General features: G+C 37.9%; 2 protein-coding genes and 1 long non-coding RNA gene across 8 annotated transcripts in view; 1 reads left to right on the forward strand and 2 right to left on the reverse strand.

Moving 5' to 3' along the window:
* Positions 1–27: 27 nt before the first annotated feature.
* LOC124645064 lies at positions 28–810 on the reverse strand. Its single transcript, XR_006986148.1, has 3 exons — positions 732–810; positions 311–358; positions 28–75 (listed from the first exon to the last, which is right to left on the reverse strand). It is a non-coding gene; the product is annotated as an uncharacterized LOC124645064 (long non-coding RNA).
* A 2,707-nt stretch (positions 811–3,517) lies between these two features.
* On the reverse strand, positions 3,518–13,361 carry LOC124645119 (E3 ubiquitin-protein ligase MYCBP2-like). The gene is made up of 15 exons (XM_047184866.1): positions 13,232–13,361; positions 12,648–12,757; positions 11,158–11,404; positions 10,933–11,079; positions 10,383–10,589; positions 9,414–9,737; positions 9,154–9,330; positions 8,803–9,078; positions 8,596–8,730; positions 8,296–8,445; positions 6,835–6,987; positions 5,879–5,990; positions 4,818–4,980; positions 4,015–4,148; positions 3,518–3,549 (listed from the first exon to the last, which is right to left on the reverse strand). Exons 2-15 carry the CDS (start codon positions 12,737–12,739, stop codon positions 3,518–3,520), a joined length of 2,349 nt encoding a protein of 782 aa, XP_047040822.1. The 5' UTR covers positions 12,740–12,757; positions 13,232–13,361.
* A 6,416-nt stretch (positions 13,362–19,777) lies between these two features.
* Positions 19,778–21,112, forward strand: part of LOC124644988 (kalirin) — a 145,672-nt gene continuing 144,337 nt past the window's right edge. For 4 of the 6 annotated variants that reach the window (XM_047184696.1, XM_047184695.1, XM_047184697.1 and 1 more), the window contains exon 1: positions 19,779–19,962. The gene's annotated coding sequence lies outside the window, so the exon portion shown is untranslated. Of the gene's footprint in view, positions 19,963–21,112 lie in introns of all 6 variants that reach the window. The other 2 variants (XR_006986132.1, XM_047184699.1) reach the window with 1 other exon arrangement.

Here is a 21,112-nt window from a genome sequence, read left to right on the forward strand (position 1 = left end):
TGAATACATGTAAGATAGAATGCTCACCGCTCCTCGAGTCTAGGTTGGCGAAGGCTTCCGCGACGTCATCAAGATCTGCGACAGTGACGAAAAACACTCGTGTACAAACAATGCCTATTGAAACACTAACACTTAATAAAAGTATTTTCAACATATTCCTACGGCCTAAAATCTTTTCTGCTGTTTCAACAGTGCTACATAAAGCTCTTCAGCTAACATGATGTCGGTAGTGAGTACAGCAGACCGCATTCGGTCGCAAGTTGTATGTATACGGTAAGAACTAAAGTTTACATAATGTGAGAATGCTCACCGCTCCTTGAGTCGGCTCTAGCGCAGGCTGCATTGTCGTTATCAAGATCTGTGACAGCGACGAAATATTTGTTTAGTATCACTGCCTGCTCTCCTCTGACATCCTACACAAGCAGGTGTTGTGTGGCGTCGCATCATACTACTAACATCATCCTATTACAGACTATATAGTCATTGTCGCGAGGCTTGTCTCTAGTCTAATCAGCCACGATTTGCCAGCCGAAACAAAAAAGCATCGGCAATTTTTTGTAGACGCTCATTCAGCTGAACTGCTCATGAAAAAGTTTTTTTTTATCAATATTTAGATGTCAGTTATATGAAGTGGCAAACCTGATGAGTGATGGTTGCACCTTACGGAACGGTCACGTAGAAGTTTAGACTCTGTTAAGCGTTATGATATGAAATGTTCGCTGTTCACTTACTTATTTCAACGAAACATTGAGATTGATCATCGCTTGCTGAGTCGGCGATAGCAGAGGCTTCACCGTCGTTATCAATATCTGTGATAATGACGTAACATTCTTTTAGTCCCCTTTCTACTTCAAATATATCATAAATTTTAAGATTGTAGATATAATGTTTGTTTAATTTTCATCCAAGAATTTCTTGGCTGAATGGTTGAAAGGACAATGCCAGGGTCTGGGCTCATAGTTTGCCCAGCAATGGGAGTAGTTCCAGGGGGTTCCTTAGTGCACTCTGAACACGTAATGCAAATATTTTTGAAATCGCTCCCTGGGGTCCCGAGGAAAACCGGTTCAAATATTCTCCATGAAGAGTCACTTTACAAGGCCTGAGCCATTTGCCCAGTGGTAGGAGTGGTTAGAATAGATTCTTTACTTCACTCTTAACAAGAAATTAAAATATTTTTGAAATCGGTCCCAGGGGTCCCGAGAAAAACCGGTTCAAATGTTCTCCTTAGATAGTCACTTAACGAAGTCTTTGGCATTTGCCCAGTAGTGGGAGTGGTCAAAATAGGTTCTTTACTTAACTCTTAACATGAAATCCAAATATTTTTGAAATCGGTCCCTGGGGTCCGGAGAAAAACCGGTTCTAATATTCCACATGAACAGTCGCTTTACAAAGCTTGTGTCATTTGTCCAGTAGTGGGAGTGATTGAAATAGATTCTTTACTTCACTCTTAACTCTTAACAAGAAATTAAAATATTTTTGAAATCGGTCCCAGGGGTCCCGAGAAAAACCGGTTCAAATGTTCTCCTTAGATAGTCACTTAACAAAGTCTTTGGCATTTGCCCAGTAGTAGGAGTGGTTGGAATAGATTCTTTACTTCACTCTTAACAAGAAATTAAAATATTTTTGAAATCGGTCCCTGGGGTCCGGGTGAAAAACCGGTTCTAATATTCCACATGAACAGTCGCTTTACAAAGCCTGTGCCATTTGCCCAGTAGTGGGAGTGATTGAAATAGGTTCTTTACTTCACTCTTAACATGAAATTAAAATATTTTTGAAATCGGTCCCAGGGGTCCCGAGGAAAACCGGTTTAAATGTTCCACATGAACAGTCTGTTTACAAAGCCTATGCCATTTGCCCAGTAGTGGAAGTGGTTGGAATAGGTTCTTTAATTCACTCTTAACAAGAAATCAAAATATTTTTGAAATCGGTCCCAGGGGTCCCGAGAAATTAATCTGATAAGACTTTTCTGCCAAATAAGTCTTACTCATATGTATATTGTCAATCTCAATGCTCAGGATCTCGCTGTCAGGATCCAGTACTGGAAAATGTTGGAATGGGTTTTTTTACTGTGATTTTCAAATAAATTCTAAAAGCGTTGGATTCTAATAAGAACTGACAATGATTTTCTGAAAAAAGGTAATTACCGCAATATTTTTGAATTTATGGTTTAAATCTACAAGGCGCCTGCGCTATGAGCTATCTTCTAAAAAAATCTTATCAAGACGAATAAAATAAGCTCGAACATGAGGTAGTTAGTAGATACCGTTGAGGAGTTCCCTCGTATCTCTGTCGTCTCCATTGTCAGGTCAGATCTTAACTTTTACAGTTTTGTGGTGTCTGAGACATATACCCGAATGACAAGGTTTTACTCGATATGTGTCTACAATTTTCGAGAGTCGCTCCCGATTTTTTTTAGAGATTCCATCACCAGACCCTGGGCCGGATGACAAAGGAACCATTGAGGAAGTAAGCCCTTTCAAACAATAAAATAATTGTTGAAATCGGTTGGTAAACGACGGAGTTCTGCACGTACAAACGTAAAAAGAATACAAATGAATTAAGAACCTCCTCCATTTTTGGAAGTCGGTTAAAAAAAAGTTGTCGTGTACAATACCTCGTATTTGTCAATGAATATAATTCATTTCAATTAAGGTAATAAAAGTGGAACAGTTAAGAGTTCGTAAGCTTATTTTATGTAATATTGAATAATAGTCAAACCATTTTTTCTCAGGACTCCCGGGATAGATTTCGAAATGCTTTGGTCTGGGACCTAATATAAGCCTATGGAACATAATACACTATGCAGTTACTGTGGGCAATACTTGAGCCCAACTTCCATACAAAGAATAGCATTGTCCTTTTCAGCGAACAAACGGTGACGCATAATAATGTACCTATTTCATAATACCGGGATACGTTTCCCTAGCAAATGAACAAATGGTCATATCTAGTGTGGCGAGAAAATTTGAATAGCTAGTTGTTGCGAGCTTAGGTGTACAAAACATAGAGAGTGCTCACCGCGGTTGGCGTCGCCGAGAGCAGAGGCCTCTCCGTCGTCGTCAACATCTGCGCAGTGACGGAATACAGTTTAGCTCTCACGTGAACGACATACGCGTCTCACATCACACAATTATTTTTGGTCGAATTTCATTGCGCGTACAGCAGCTGTGCCGGGCCTGAGCCCGTTGATTGTTTTAGCAACATGTTTTGTAAAACATGTAAAACTTGACTAATTATATTTTTGGTTGTGGAGCATTGAATGGTACATTTTGAAAGTCGGTAGGTTCTCTCGAGCGGGGTAAATATTGCTAGGTTTAGTAACTGAGTTATATCTGAAATGAAAGCATGAAGGAGGAGCACTTGTCGTATGAGTGCAGCAAGCGTGGCAGAATGGCAGCGGCTACAAGCGCCAAGCGGTAATGCCAGCGTGACTCGTGTCGTGCATGCCACCTCTCGTATAGGGACACCTATTACAGATGCTAATCTATAATTGGCTAAGCTGCGATACCTTCAAATGTCAAGAGACAAAACTATCTTCCGCGAAAGATTCTACACGAACGAGGGTATAGTCAGAATGTAGAAAATGCAAGAACAATAGAAAAGTGCTGAATTGAAAAGAATTAGGTAAGTACCGGCAATTAACAAAGACAGTTTGACAAAATTGTAAATTTTAGAACGTAATTATATTATTTTACCAGTTACAAGCCCGGGAGATACTTGTTTGAAATTAATCAGGTAAGTACCGTGATATCGTATGTTCTTTGCAAATTGGCCGTGTTGTGATGCCACTGCGTTCCATACCTAATATGATTATGCTTTGGTACGCTACTTGTAGCAAAGCATAATATTATAGGCCTATGAGTTATTGGTGCTAAATTAAATTAAGTTTATTCAAACAGTTGCACCAAAAAGCCAGCAGAATGGAACGTGGTGAATCATTATGAGCGAAATGAAAATCGGCCAAAGACAATTGGTTATTGAGAGATTTGGTGTGGGTAGCGGCGTGTGACTGACCGCTGGTGGAGTGCGAGGGCGGCGCGGCGGCGTCGTCGTCGAGGGCGGCGCGGCGGGCGGGCGCGGCGTCGGCGCAGCGCCGGCAGATGCCGCACGCCGAGCACCCGCTGTCGCCCTCGCCGCAACCGCAGCGCCTTAAACAAACCATACCACGTTACTTCCTCTGCTATCTCAACGGACATATTCATTCTAAACTAATTCAATACATCTTACAAAAAGTATGTTAAGTATAAATAGAGGAAAGATGAACCAAATGAAAGATGTATTTTACAGTTTAAAGCTTGACTTGATTGAAGAACTGTCAACTTCCAGGCTTCGGACATGCTTCTGCAAAAGTTTCTAAAACCCACAAAGCGATTTCTGATCGTCCCGGGAATCGAACCCGAGATCTCGTGCACAGCAGTGGCGCTATCAACAACTAGACTAAGAAAGCAGCCTTTAAATAAATTATTATAAAGAGGATGTTTTGTTTGTACAGGCGATGCTATTGAACCGACTTGAAACAGGTATTATTTAATTATTAGGAAGCAACACCACCTTTAAGTAAGATGGGCTATATTCTATCCGGGTACATGTAGTTTCCACCCAGAATATTGTATAATGTTTAAAGAAACATTATAAGGTAGTATAGTATAATTTAGTGTTTGGAGCAGTGTGAGTGGTGTAAATTTGGATTCCCACCCACGTGCAAGGAGGACAGGGGGTTTTAGCTGGCACACCACTCCGCCTCTGCCCAGGCGGAGGATGTCCATGAGGTTTTCCCCTCGAAAAAAAAAGTAAAGAGTAAGTAGTTGTTAACTGACTGTCCGGGCAGGCGGTCGGGCAGGTGCGCGCAGTGGCAGGCGCTGGCGAAGCCGGTGCAGTGGCGGCACAGCACGCACACGCGGCACTGCCCCGCACCCCACGCGTGCCCGCCCGCGCAAGCGCGCGGACCCTCCGCGCCGCCGCGTCGCCCGCCCCACGCTTCTGCGAACCACACCGTGCCTCACTCACTTATTACACATTCACATTTACAATTACAAAAGAACGGTACAATTGGCGGTCTTATGGCTAAACAGCGATTTCTTACATTAAATACCAAAGATATAAAGAATAAATATATAAATGGTCAATAAACGAAAAATAAAGATACAAGAATAACAATACAGCAATAGTATTGAATATTATAGAATATTTTTATTTGTAAAACATAGGTATTGACAAAATAAAGATCTTACGTATGTATAATTAGAACGCTATATTTTGTCATTAAGACGTACGAATGTAGTAGAGAGAAAAAAAACTTACCATTCAATTGACAAAAAAATAGTAATTAAATCATCAGAAAACAAAATAAACAACAATAAATACAATTCTCAGAAACATATCATTCAAATATTCATCCAAAGAGTAGTAACATTTTTCGGTTAATACTGCCTGAAGAGCCCTTTCGAATTTACTAAGAGGTAGATCTCGGATTAAGGTGGGAATTTTATTGTAAATTCTTGGAGCCAAACCAAATAAAAGCTCTTTTTGAGTAAAGAAGTCTTACAATTAACGTAACACAATTTATGTATTGTGAACGCGTGGGCATTTTTTTTGCATCAGATATTTTGAGAAATTGTTGTGGATTACACTTGACAAACAGTGCGGTTTCTAAAATGTAAAGTGAAGGAAAAGTTAGAAGTTTATATTTCTGAAAATATGGTATGCAACTGTCTGTAGTTTTAAGACCACACATTGAACGAATACATCTCTTCTACATCCTAAAAACCAGCTCTCTATCAGTTGACTGTCAAATCTCAAAATTGAAATATAGTATATTAGTAGAAGAATAGTATATTAGTCAATGAGCCAAGTACTGTACTCCTAATAAATTGCTTACTCTCTTTAGTGTATCCAAACTCCCGTCCGCATTGACCCTTGTTGTTGATACCGAATGTGTACACCAAACCGAAGTTCGTGAGAGCCACGGCGTGAGCTTTGCCGAGCGCCACCTGCGTGCAAAAAATATCCAATTAATATCTAACGATTTATCATCGTCGTGGTGGCGTAGTGGGTAAAGGACCAACCTCTCAAGTATGAGGGCGCGGGTTCGATCCCAGGTCAGGCAAGTACCAATGCAACTTTTCTAAGTTTGTATGTACTTTCTAAGTATATCTTAGACACCATTGACTGTGTTTCGGATGGCACGTTAAACTGTAGGTCCCGGCTGTCGTTGAACATCCTTGGCAGTCGTTACGGGTAGTCAGAAGCCAGTAAGTCTGAAACCAGTCTAACCAAGGGGTATCGGGTTGCCCGGGTAACTGGGTTGAGGAGGTCAGATAGGCAGTCGCTTCTTGTAAAGCACCGGTACTCAGCTGAATCCGGTTAGACTGGAAGCCGACCCCAACGTGATTGGGAAAAGGCTCGGAGGATGAGGATGATGATCTAACGATTTATCATTTTGTTTAGAAAGAGCTGCTATAGGTCTAATTGAATTTAAAAAAACTTTAACTTTGACTTGTCATAACTCGTGTATCACAAAGGTTTCACAGAGCGGCGACGTTATTCGACGAAAGATGAACGGGTTTGTTGGTCGGGCCAGCAAAGTTATTGGATGAAAACTATTACCTTGGTGGTAGATATTCAGATATAGATTTCTGACACTTATGCGAATATTGGATGCCTAAATAAAAACTACTTTGACGGATTTTATCGCGATTGAATTAATTGTATTTAATCCCGACGTTTCGGATCCCTTGCAGCAGGATGTTGTGTGCAATATAACCCGGAACAGTAGCTTTATTTAGATATGTCCATATTTGACAATATAGTTGAGAGTGAACATGTGTGACTCGCCTGTATGATCCGCTCGTGTCGCAGGCCCAGCACCTGTCCGGCGGAGTCGCAGTGCTGCGTGTCCTTGCCGAACATGAGCAGCTGGCCCTGACGCGTCACCAGCGCCGTGGACCCGTAGTTACACGCCGCGTACACCACGAACTGACCTTCCGCCTGCAAATCATTACATCTACTCACTTCCGACCTAAACAATCTTATCAGTGTTCTGAGAAAGCAGCTCAAACAAACTGACCGTGAATATTTCAAGCATCAAACTGTTGCCATTATCGATATCGAGCAAAAATGAGCAAAAAAATTATGCTTGTTGTATGAGAGCTCCCCAAAATATTTATTTTATTCTAGTTTTAAGTATTTGTTGTTGTTATCATCATCATCTCAGCCACAGAACGTCCCCCGCTGAACATAGGCCTCCCCCTTAGATCTCCATTTGTTGTTATAGCGGCAACAAAAATACATCATCTGTGAAAATTTCAACTTTCTAACTATTAAGGTCCATGAGATACAGCCCGGTGACAGACAGACGGACGGAGGGACGGGGTCCCGTTTTACCCTCGGAACCCTGACCAGGGGCTCGATTCTGATAATTTTTCTTTACTTATGCGACATACGATTCACATCCGACTGAGATCCAATCATGACTTAATTATGATTTAAGCATATTATATATGGCATTACGCTATTTTTTCTTATAAATAAACTTTTTTATCCTTTTCTGTGATTCAGTAATTTATCATATTGTCTACAAATGATTTACGATTGCAATATAATTGTAGATCAAAATATTGTATAAAATCAAAAATCATTTATTCAAACTTGGCTGCAAGGCAGCACTTTTTGAACGTCAGGAATTTACATAAGACAGCCCCCAAAACGCCCATCCTTCACCACTTCCTATGTATTTTGCTGGGAAGAAGAAGTGGCGCAACAAACTCCCCAGCAATACATGTCTGTCTGTAGGTTGGAAGAACCTTAAACATTGTTTAATATACATATAACATAGATCAAATGGCAGACCAATGGCAAGCCAATTAAATGTCATTGGAATACGATTGGTCTTATATTAGTAGCAGAGTGCCTGCTAAGCAGCTAGTAGCAGAATAACTACTATAATCGCCACAATTACATTAGCATAATTATTGAGCCCTAGCTTTCATAGAAGATAAACAAAAAACTTTAATTTATTGTGTGTCAGTGTGACGCTTGGCATAGCATAAGGAAGATTTCTGGCTGAAGGGTGTTGTGTACCGCCGGTTGCGTGGCCGGCAACGTGACACCAGTCAGCGAAACACGACGCCAACGAATATTTGTTATGTATTTATTTGTTTAAGTTTTTTTATAGATGCATTGCATATATTAATATGTTCATAATATACGTGCAATGTGCATTTGTGTTTTTATGGGCCTGAAATAAACGAAACAAAAAGTGTCAGTTAGTTGTAGTGTTAGTGCGCGAGTGGTGACCTTGAATATCTTCTTGGGTCTGGTGGGCTTGGGCTGGCGGCGGTGGCGGATGGCGTCGCCGTCCTCGCCACGACGCGCCACGCCCGTGAACAGCGCCGAGCCGTTGTCCAGCACCAGCACGCCGTGCACGCCCTCGTGGCCCACGGCCACCTGCCAACACAGCAATACCTCATGTCTCTATCACCGATATATTACATAACATAACCATCTATCCGTGTTGTGAGCTTTCCATGCCATTTTGTCAATATGGAAAATACAATAACAATAACAAAATATATTAAAACTTCTAGAAATGTTTACCTGTATAACTTTGCATCTCTTGACGTTAGGCGCTTCGTTTCTAGAGAATATAGTCTCCTTCATGAGAGTCCAGCGACCGGTCTGCGGAGAAGCCGCCTTGTAGCCGAGACTGGCGCCTTTTCCAGTATAGTATACCTAAAAACATGAGCGATGGTTTATGTCAGGATGTGAGGAGGCGAGTGGTGCAGCAGCAGCGGGCGAGCATACCTTCCCGGAGGCGGTGGTGAGCAGCGCGAAGTCCTGCCCGGCGTAGATGCTGAGCAGCGGGTCCTCGTCGCAGTCGTCGAGCTGCATGGCGAGCGGCGCGTCGGCGTCCCCGCGCCGCGGCACGCCCTCCTCGAAGGCGCTGCGCCCCAGCACCAGCGTGCGCCGCCGCAGCAGGTGCACGTTCATCTCCTTCTGCGACGTCAGCGTGATGGCGGCCGTGCCCTCGTTCTGCATGGGCTGCGTCTCCGTGTCGTACATGCGGATCGTAAGGTTGTCCTACACAACATCATTACTTACATTAGCTTTTGCTCATACACAAATTCATTAACAAAACAGTCAAAGCTCACTTACAAAATTAGTTAGTACTATCAGTCCTAGTTGGTTCCCATCCGTGAAAACAGCTGACTTGGGTTCCACAGGGGCCGGCTGACCAGGGTCTAGTCGTATCATGTTCCTTACTTCGAAACTCTCTCTATCTATTTCATAAACTTCAGTCTTTTTCCTGCCTATCCTTATATATAATTTACCCTGCAATAGAAAACAACACAATGGCATTAAATATTATTGCATAGTTGTATTGCAACATTAAGTTGATAAGGTAGCAGACCGACCTGACAAAACCCTAGCCAGCCGTGACGATCGCTCGCGAAGAAGTCCGGCTTGTGCAGATAGACATGCTGCCTGATGGAGCTGCCGTAGCCGGAGCCTATCTTGAGCAGGCCCTTGGAGGTGAAGACGTAGAGGTAGCAGCCGTCGGAAACGAGCGAGCGCACCACCAGCTCGCCGGGGCCGGTGAGCTGCGGCGGCAGCTCCACAGGGAAGCTGCTGACCAGCGCCTGGTGCGGCACGCCGTAGTTCAGCCACAGGTTGCGGGACGGAGACCCCAGTATCACCGACTGCACGCTCCGCTGGAGAGTTATGAGGTTCGCCGGGATCTGAAAAGTATACGTAGGCAATTATACCAGCAAGGTAACGACAGAGGTTTAAACTGATTGATGACAATATTTTTAAATAGATTTCCAAAAATTTTCTTTACGATCTAAACAATTATTTTTTGTTACAAACTTCCGAAATGGTCCCAGTAAGATAAAGGATAAAAAATCATTTATTTAAAGTAAGCTGAAAATCAGCAATTTATGAAGGAAGCTCAAGTTTATTTAGCCTACCTTGAGGGCAACTTTTCAAAGTAATCAAAAAGTTAACTTCGATAATCGTTAAAATGTAATTTCTTCTTCTTCTTCTTGGCGAGTCAATAGCAGGCGACTTAAATTTTTGGATGGCCACTATGGGCAGTGGAAGGACGCCACGTACACGGTATTGTCAATGGCGTTACATATGTAGGTCTTGGATATTGCACATTCTAAACTTATATTACACTTATATAAAAGTGAAACTTCGTGATTTTGTGTTTATTCCTTCCTCATGCGCAAAACGCTGAACGAATTTTGATGAAACTTGGCATTAATATACAAGGCCCCGTCAGTATAATATTTAAACTTTTCATTTTGACTGCGGGAAGTAGTTGTAGTTATATTAGGACGTGGGCGAAACTACAGAACAAAATGAGTTGTTAGAATTACCTGTAGGTACTGTTCGGAGAGATCAGTGGAGGTCATGATGAGCGAGGCGACTGCGTTGAGGATGAGGTCGGCCTCCCCGCGCGCCACCGACAGCGCTACGAGGCACGACGCGCTCAGCGCGGTCAGCGAGCACGCCGCCTCCGACCGCGCCCCGGCGCCGCTACCGCTCGCGATCTCCACCAACATGCTGTGCAGGTTGATTATTATCTGAAAATAATATATAAGTTTCACTAGCCTGCCCTTACTTTACTTTTGTACTATAAAAATCTTCTCCCTCCTGCCCTGTTTCCAATTTTATTTGGAGTCGACGCAATATGTCTTTCGCTTCCATTTTTCCCTGTCACTCGTCATACTGACAACCACTCCCTTCCTATTCATGTCATCTTTCAAGCAATCCATCCACCGTCTTCCTCTTTCTCTCCATCCATCAACATTCATACTTAGCACACACTTTGTTGCATGTGTATCATCTTATCCTTCCTCATTACATGCCCATACCATGCCATACTTTGTAATATAAAAATACCTATATTTTTAAAGACACACATACATCAGTGGGTTCTTGCGCCAGTTCTTCAGGAGCGTGACCCTGCAGCACGTCCAATAATGCGGCCAGCGCCACTTCACAGAAATCTGCATTAGTGAAGCGCGCTTGCGATATAAGGGAAAACACGGAGCGAAGACCTATTCCTGTGATCTGTGAACATATAACAATACATGAATGGATAATTGAAGATGTTTAACTGTATTTATGGCAAGATATTGTGAGGTTTACCTTGGGTAGCTTGTTGACTGGCAGTGGCGAGGAGTCCTCGCTGTCGCTGTCGTCGGACAGGTCGGACGCCGCGCCGTGGAGGTGTCGCCAGCGAGACAGGATGGACTTGCGCACGCTGGCATACACGGCGAATTGAGATGGGTTACCGAGAAGTGCCGGAGCATAGCAAACCGCTAGTGCGTTCGCTGCTTTGAGCCGCCGGAGTTTTTCCTTCTTGCTGATTCTTTTATGGGATCTTTTTTCCTTCCTACAATTAGAGTTCCTTTTAGAAAATGGAATATGGCAACTATCTAAATAGTACATTACATATATATATATTAGATCAAACTTTCATAATAATCTGGATTATATCGAAAGAACTAATGAAACCCGTGTACTTAAGACTTGTTACTTGGTGGACTAAAGATATATATTACTTCAATGAACGTTGGCAACAATCTCATGGTCCACTCTGGTGCACGGGGGTTTCATCCCTACAATATTGTTTTGAGTAACTAATTGTTGTAGGGATTCGGAATGATGACCGCATTTCAAAGAATTTACCTTGAAACAATAAAATTAGGCTCATGGTAATAACCCACCACATCCTCCGCTACCTGCGGATCATGGGAGCGTTGTTAACGAGCCTGCCAAACTGTAGTCCCAAATGTCTATCAAGATTTTAAATTGAACACAATTGAACTTTAAATAAGCACATAATGTGTCCAATTTTTAAAGGCAAGAATGAAACTGTAATGTTAAGGCAATTTTTTTATTTTTCTGCTCTGAGACTTGTGGCAAAAGCCTGCCATCTGGAACCAAGCATCCACGCTACAGTTAACTTTGGTGGAATAACACTACTCAATGTGGAAGCTTTAAGTTGCCTGTAATATTTACAACATTGTCGACTCAGTGAAGGGTGGACGTTATGGGGGCTGTCTATTGTAAATTCCTGATGTTCAAAAAGTGCTGTCTTGATCGATTTTGATTTCAATGGTGGACTACAGAACTAAACCGGCATCAATTGCCAGTATGATCAATATTTGTGTGATAAGCATGCTTGTTTGCTATGCTCTGGGTGTTTTAATATGTAATTTATTAATCATGTTAGCACCCTTTACACAAACCAATAAGTAGCTTACTGTGGAGCTAATCAACTTTATGTAAAATTTTCGCATTTTTTTTCTATTTATATTTTTCTCTACCTTTTTCTATGTTGATAATAGAATGCTAAAGAAAGTTAAAACATTATGTTAATTTAACAATCAATATTTTTTGTCAGATTTTTTTCCTAGAACTTGGAAATTGAAAAGTTAACTGCAGTTAGGATGCACTATAGTAAAAACAGTTTCTAATTGATAAGAACCGGGTAATAAATTATTGTGATATCATAGCCAGTACAGCACATTTGTAACAATTGTCCCAGAGCCGATGCAAAGTGCTGCACTGCACTGATGCCAACACAGCATGTTTGTTGCTTTTGGGTGTTCAGTGAAAAAAAGTGCACTTACTTGGTCCCACTCCAACAGAGTGTACGGAAATACTTCTTGTAGTTCTCCGGTTCCATGCATCTTAGCTCCGGAACTTGCATCCTTAGAGCCATGGTGGATTTCTTTCACTTCTGGAATGTCACCAGCGTGCATCATAACAAACTAATTCATCGGTTTGACATTATTTTTATTTTATTATAACAATTTACATGAAATAACACACAGTCGCAATATGATTAGATATCACTATGAGAAATTTGCTGAGCATAAGTATAGGAGAGCACCTTGTATTTATATCTTAGATGTCTATTTAAATGGTAATCTTTTATTGATTGGAAGATCATACGAAGTAATTTTAATTTTTACGAATAGCACTTTAATAATTACTTATCTATGAATAAGAATTTTCTTTAATACCACTTTAAACACAATGTTGGTTAATTTATGTCCCAAATTCGCAGTAGCTCTCAATAACAGGTAAAGAAAGTAATTATTTGGCAATATTAAAATAATTTATTTCGCTATTAAATGCAGTAATTTTTTTGTGTATAATGCAACTATTTATTATACAATTTCTTATAATAAAATCTTAACGATATAGGTACCTGACTCGTTAGTAACCGCATTCTGTTTGTTTTACACATACTTTAAACGATTTAGGGGATTTAAAATCCTTCCAGATTTTATTCAAAGTTTGGACTTTGCGGTACACAGTACAGTACAGTAACGTCAAAAAATCAATAAACACTCTGAGCTAGTGATTGACTCGATGTTCTGAGCAAAACCGAAAATTATGAATAGTGATGTCCTGGCGCCAAGTTAATAATCGAGTGGAGTAGTACCTTTTTCCTCCTTTTTTTGTCCTATGTACGTTTCTAGTTAAATTTGTTTTTATAAAGGAAGTTTTAGGTTCGTATTGATGAATTTAGTCATCATCTCTCGAGCATTTTTTCCAACTATGTTGGGGTCAACTTCCAGTATAACCGAATGCAGCTAAGTAGGTACATACTAGCATTACAAGGAGCAACTGCCTATCTGACCTCCTCAACCCATTTACCCGGGCAACCCAAAACTCCTTGGAAAGGCTGGTTGACAGACTTACTGGTTTCTGACTACCAGCAACGACTGCCTAAGATGTTTCATTACAGCCGGGACCTACTACAGTTAAACATGCCCTCCGAAACACGTCATTGGTGTCCAAGATATATATAGTTACCGTTCTAAGAAAATACATACAAACTTAGAAAAGTCGCATTGGTACATGTATGTACCAATAGCATACATGCAGCAGTGGGACGATAAAAAGGCTGTAACGAACAATTCGCAGTCATTGATTTATTATAACTTTTGACTTTATTATAAGCATTTCGTTAAATCCTTAATCAGATACAGGATACTGGACCGTCATTAACTCCTAATTCTGATCATCATGTTTGTTTAAAAGTTATTTTTGTTTTATCTATGGACTTCGTCGTACCTACAATCATAGACATAATATTAGTAAACAGGACTGCGCATATAAACCCAAAAAACGAGCCGAGTGAAACAGTTAGTACGGAGGCTGTCTGTCCCTTTCTAATAGGGTGACTATGAGATTAAGCTATGTGAGACAAATCCAAATTTGCTAAGATTATTAAACACAGATTAGTATTGAAGTTTTAACTTACGCAGTTTGTGACCTTAAGATACTAATACAGGCTTTTAATAATTAGCGGAAATTAGCAGTATAAAAGCAGGAAGATTCGAAGTGAAGACTGTTTTTTTTGTATTTATACTTCATATATAGACTGCTTAGCCATTTATGTCGCCTTTCTTTATTTTTTGGGAAGCTATAACAATAGTACAACAGTTTTAAAATCCATCACCCATATTTTGACTCGTTACAAGAATTCATGGGCACCCTAGTTGTTTGGTTTACGAAAATGTTATTATTAGCTAACCTGTGGAACGATATATTGCAACCACCATAGGATTCACTTTTGCAAGTAGAAACGCAACACTTTTTCACCATTTTAATAGTTTACATTGATTTAATACAAAAAAATATAAACAAAATTTTAAATGCTGATTACGCGCCAAGAATGTTCAGGGTTACCGCAAGAAAATAAAAAAAAACAAAATAAAAATTTATGTTGTTTATGTTTTAATAATAAATACGAATAAATTAATGCGATTGTTATTAATTTGTTGACTTACAATTGTTAAAATAAGATAAAAATATAAGTGATTCAATTGTTTTTGGGAAGACAAAACTTTTGATCACAACATTTTTTTATGCTGGCAAGGTGTTAGAAAGAGACAAACAGCCTCCGTTCGAACTATCCCTCTCGGCTCGGATTTGCCTCTGTGTATTATGCAACCAATTTAGTACCTTATAGCGTTATAATAGAGTTCATTTTCGTAAATATATATTTTGAGCGTGCGCAATCTTGTTTAGTAATATTATATCTATGCCTACAATAATGTCGTGTTGTTTTCTTTTATAACGGGTGTGTCGTTTATAATTTACAACATCATGTGTAAAGCAGAGATAAAGTTAGGAGTATGGAATGTTTTGATCAGTTGACAGCTGTCAGTTTTCAAGGGAGAATTTCAGTTGTCTGTAATGTCTGACTTTTATATGGTGTTCTAATTTTCGCACATTTTTATTCTATTTACTTTGTTTGAAAAATTCATTTTTTTTACGTATTTTTCTTTTTCCTTTGTGTTAATCGACATTATATTAACGCATTTCATTTAATGTGATTATGAACGACACACCCGATATAGCAACTGCCTTACCAGACTTTCCATGTTTATGGAGCTGAATGCCAAAATTGGCTTGTCTCAAACAATTTTTTGGCCAAATCCATACAGATTTTGACGGCAAAAAATATATATTAATCTTGATCATATTTCTGAGAACACTGTTAATTTCAAAACACGTTTTTGAAAAGTTTTCTCGATACAAAAAAAAATTAAACTTAGGTACATCTAAGATGATCTTCCTGAAATATCTGTATTACTTATCAACGTACATTGATAAAATTTGTAACATTAACGAGTCCATAAGTAGAGTCTGGCTAATGAAAATAGACACTGGCATTATTTACAAACTTTTCGCATGGTAATACTCAATTTCTGTCAAACGTTCGACAAATGTCAAAGTCAATTGTTCGTTTGTGTAGGTTAGTATGACACTGTAATTTTGATACTTTAGTATTTTGCCTCGAATATTATCTATTTCGACATTCGTGATATTTAAATACATTTATAGTAAATCTGGAGAATGTGGCAGGAGTGGGTGAAATAGTAAAAACTATTGAAAAACTTACGGATTTGGAGTAAAATAAAAAAATTATTAATAAAAAAAATATTTCAAGGATCAAATTAGGTTTTTCCAAGTTGGGGTAGTCATGCTTATTTTTTTAAAATTTTCCGCGTTTTTCCAGTCTCTACTTTGAGTAGCCAGACTCTTAATACAGAACTTTTTTTTTTGCCTAGAATTTAAGGCCTCTGGCCAGAGTTGAAGACATTTGTGGATATCAAGCTATGCATACAAAGTGTGTTGTACCTAATCACATTAAATTAAATACGTTAATATATGTCGTAAAAATAAAAAAAATGTAAAAGTCAAAATCAAAGTCAAATCATTTATTTCATTTAGGCCTTTACAAGCACTTAATGAACGTCAAAATATAACTAAGTTTGATTCTAGTTGCCCATTCCAAAAGTAGCTTCCTATGGAGAAGAACGGGCAAGAAACTCCATGGTTACTCTTTTTAAAAACAATATGGTATTACAGTTTGTATGTATTGATACCATAGACATAATATTAGTAAACAGGACTGCGCACCTGAACCCAAAAAACGAGCCGAGTGAAACAGTTAGTACGGAGGCTGTCTGTTCCTTTCTAATACGGTGACTATGAGATTAAGCTATGTGAGACAAATCCGAATTTGCTAAGATTATTAAACGCAGATTGGTATTGAAGTTTTAACTTACGCAGTATGTGACCTTAAGATACTTATAAAGGCTTTTAATAATTAGCGGGAATTAGCAGTATAAAAGCAGGAAGATTCGAAGTGAAGACTGATTTTTTTGTATTTCTACTTCATATATAGACTGCTGAGCCATTTATACCGCCTTTCTTCATTTTTTGGGAAGCTATAACAATAGTACAACAGTTTTAAAATCCATCACCCATATTTTCACTCATTACAAGAATTCATGGGCACCTTAGTTGTTTGGTTTACGAAAATGTTATTATTAGCTAACCTGTGGAACGATATATTGCAACCACCATAAGATTCACTTTTACAAGTATAAACATAACACTTTTTCACCATTTATATAGTTTAAATTGATTTAATACAAAAAATATAAACAAAATTTTAAATGCTGATTACGCGCCAACAATGTTCAGGGTTACCGCTAGAAAATAATAAAAAAAAAACAAAATAAAAATTTATGTTGTTTATGTTTTAAGAATAATAATTTATATAATAATTTGTTCGTATAATAAATTAATGCGATTTTTATTAATTTGTTGACTTACAATTGTTAAAATAAGATAAAAATATATGTGATTCAATTGTTTTTTTGGGAAGACAAAACTGTTGATCACAACATTTTTTTATGCTGGCAAGGTGTTAGAAAGAGACAAACGGCCTCCGTTCTAACTATCCCTCTCGGCTCGGATTTGCCTCTGTGTATTATGCAACAAATTTAGTACCTTATTGCGTTGGAATAGAGTTCATTTTCGTAAATATATATTTTGAGCGTGCGCAATCTTGTTTATTATATTACATCTATGATTGATACATACAGTAACAGCATGCGAAGATCATGTAGAATCGCAGAGACAAAGGTTTATATTTTGGTACAAAGTTACAAACAAATAATCAAAAGATGAATACAATTTTACTTGCTGGTGTAATTTTAATTTGTTAATTAATTAGATTTTGTCATTATGTCCTATGGAGCAGGACCAGCATGTTTCCAAGCATTTTTATCTTGAATGTAATCTTCCAATTTATAATATGCTTGCTTACAAAGTGTGGTTTTAATGAGTGTGGAGTAACGAGTGTGTGGTGTAAGTGTGGTGTAATGAGTTTTAAACCGCATGTAATTCAGTTCCAGAATGTTGTCTGGTATTTTATTATAACATTTGACACAATATCCCATGAAAGATGTACCTATGTACTTTAGATAATCTAAACTCCGGGATAGCTATTTTGGAATGTATTTTTCAAACAAAGTAAATCGAATAAAAATGTGTGAGAGTTGGAACACCATGTAAGAGTCAGTCATTACAAACCATAGATATAATATTACTAAACAAGATTGCGCACGCTCAAAATATATATTTACGAAAATGAACTCTATTCTAACGCAATAAGGTACTAAATTGGTTGTATAATACACAGAGGCAAATCCGAGCCGAGAGGGATAGTTCGAACGGAGGCTGTTTGTCTCTTTCTAACACCTTGCCAGCATAAAAAAATGTTGTGATCAAAAGTTTTGTCTTCCCAAAAACAATTGAATCACTTATATTTTTATCTTATTTTAACAATTGTAAGTCAACAAATTAATAACAATCGCATTAATTTATTCGTATTTATTATTAAAACATAAACAACATAAATTTTTATTTTGCTTTTTTTTATTTTCTAGCGGTAACCCTAAACATTCTTGGCGCGTAATCAGCATTTAAAATTTTGTTTATATTTTTTTGTATTAAATCAATTTAAACTATTAAAATGGTGAAAAAGTGTTGCGTTTCTACTTGCAAAAGTGAATCCTATGGTGGTTGCAATATATCGTTCCACAGGTTAGCTAATAATAACATTTTCGTAAACCAAACAACTAGGGTGCCCATGAATTCTTGTAACGAGTCAAAATATGGGTGATGGATTTTAAAACTGTTGTACTATTGTTATAGCTTCCCAAAAAATGAAGAAAGGCGACATAAATGGCTCAGCAGTCTATATATGAAGTAGAAATACAAAAAAAACAGTCTTCACTTCGAATCTTCCTGCTTTTATACTGCTAATTTCCGCTAATTATTAAAAGCCTTTATTAGTATCTTAAGGTCACAAACTGCGTAAGTTAAAACTTCAATACTAATCTGTGTTTAATAATCTTAGCAAATTCGGATTTGTCTCACATAGCTTAATCTCATAGTCACCCTATTAGAAAGGGACAGACAGCCTCCGTACTAACTGTTTCACTCGGCTCGTTTTTTGGGTTTATATGCGCAGTCCTGTTTACTAATATTATGTCTATGTTACAAACAACGGAAATTATCCCTAGAAAACTGACAGCTGTCAACTGGTCAAAACATTCGATATTCCTAACTTTATCTCCGCTTTACACATGATGTTGTAAATTATGTAAACGAAAAATGACTCCTGTGGCTAAACCACTGAATCTCTCAGGACATGCCTTTTTATCCTTTTATTCCCTATTCTCCCTTTTTTAAATTGTTGATGACATGTATGTTCCATGACATGATAGTACAATTAAGTTACGTTGATATTGCTTAGATAAGACTCGACGATAAATTTTGAATAACAGGAGAAAAGAGCTTCAATCTCTGTATATTTTGTGGTGACGTATGCGTCATTCATACTTAGAGTCTATATACCTACATAAAAATCATATTTAATAATTATAAAAAAACATTCAGGGAGGATAGTAAAAAAAATATTTTTACGGTTTGATCTCATCGAGCGCTGGTACGATTCACACTTGAGTGGTGTTTTACCGATAATTTGAGATAAAAGAAGCTTGGGGGCAAGTAAGCTGGACATTTACAGTTTAACAATTGGAACGGCAATCACAAAAAATGGGTCAAAGCATTTTTGATTGTCGCATGTTAATTTTTTTTAATCTTGCCCAGCCCCACCCTCACTTCTATGCTACATGAAAAGAAAACACTTATTTAGGAACATGTTTATGTGTTTTTTTTTTCTAGTGCCTCCGGCTGACATTCTTAAATGGAAGCAAATTTCATAAACATTGGTTCACTTTAATTTAATTAAAAAACACATAAAATTATCATTTATACACTAAACCTTAAAAATTACAATCGATTCAGAATCAAAATACTAGTATCGATATAATTTTCCGTTACTAAGTTTCGGTTTTTTGAAGTTTGAACAGCCCTGGCGCGCCATTGTGGTGGTTGGTGTTTCCTCGGTTTGTCATTTTAGTACAGCTTGTGTGTTTTTAATAAGTATAGGAACAGTAATGAATATATTTTATACGTATGTTAAACTGCTAAAAACAACAGTGACAATAATGCGTGCCGAACCGTTTATACCGGATTAACGAGTAGCTTTGAGTCACCACGGTGAGTTCAAATTGATGGCTAAGGTTATTTGTTGTGACATAGCTAGCTATATAATATCTGCAACAATTTGTCATCAGTGGTTAATAAAATAATGGTACAATATGTCCACATTCTCTATAACACAGATTTACCTCTAATGGAAGCAGTTTATCAGTATTTGTAGAAAATTGCTAAAGTTCTTTTTATGATTTTACTTAATGAAAGCACCGCGACTCTTGGCGTTGGACGTAAGCTTTACAAAGAACTTATTTTGTTCAGTTTGACGTATTTGAGTTATTGCTAGAGAATAGCTTATTATTAAGTAATGTGGATATAGCTTGTAAAATTGACTATTTTCTTAGATGACTATGTAATATATGTATAGAGCAAGTCAGTGCAACAATGAGAGCCTCAAAGTAATATGATACATGTGAATGTCACCTATCTATTACCAGCTGGAAGATACATTGCTTGTAAACATACTTGATTACATTTAATTTTAAATAAATACTTAATCACAGTGTATTGCTTTTTATGTGAGTTATTGCCGATTGTAGTTTGTGGGACACTTCTAACTTAATAGTTTAAATTTTCACTGTAGCTGCTGTACTTGAATTTTAATGTGAGTGTTCAAGTGTACCTGCAATGCTAAATTAAACTAACTTAGTGTTAGCATGCCTGATATTCTTGTTGTTATTAATAATGTTAGTAAACAAATAAACAAAACAAGCTGTTTCCGACTATTCCACCTGTTATCAACCCAGGGCCTTACCTGATTACCTATCCTTTCTCAAAGGAATCTATATGTGTATATAATATAGTGTGTTATGAAAATATCTAACTCTACTTAATTCTTACTCAAAATAACTCTACTTTCTCTTAATTAAAAAACACTAACTATTGCTGAGTGTAGCAATTACTGCTTCTCTCAATTTCAACCTCATCTCATGGAAAAGAATTCACTGACATAATCAAGCATAAACATGTAAACTCTGTGACTAATCAGTTCAATAGTTCCAGAGCCGTTATAATATTCATACACATTTATAATATTCATATACATTTATAATATTCATATACATTTTTAGTTGAACTGGTAATAGTTTTCAATGAATTTTCATTGGATTGCTTAACATTTTCGTTACAGACATAACAAAAAGAACAAATAATA

This window comes from Helicoverpa zea, chromosome 31 (assembly GCF_022581195.2).
Source record: "Helicoverpa zea isolate HzStark_Cry1AcR chromosome 31, ilHelZeax1.1, whole genome shotgun sequence".
Lineage (NCBI taxonomy): Eukaryota > Metazoa > Arthropoda > Insecta > Lepidoptera > Noctuidae > Helicoverpa > Helicoverpa zea.

Excerpts from the sequence above, each read along its gene's own strand:
- LOC124645119 (XM_047184866.1), bottom strand. The coding sequence starts at position 12,739 with ATGGCTCTAAGGATGCAAGTTCCGGAGCTAAGATGCATGGAACCGGAG. Across the intron at positions 9,331-9,413 it reads GCTGGCTAGGGTTTTGTCAG|GGTAAATTATATATAAGGAT; the intron begins GTCGGTCTGCTA and ends TTTCTATTGCAG. Across the intron at positions 4,981-5,878 it reads GTTTGGATACACTAAAGAGA|AAGCGTGGGGCGGGCGACGC; the intron begins GTAAGCAATTTA and ends TGTGGTTCGCAG.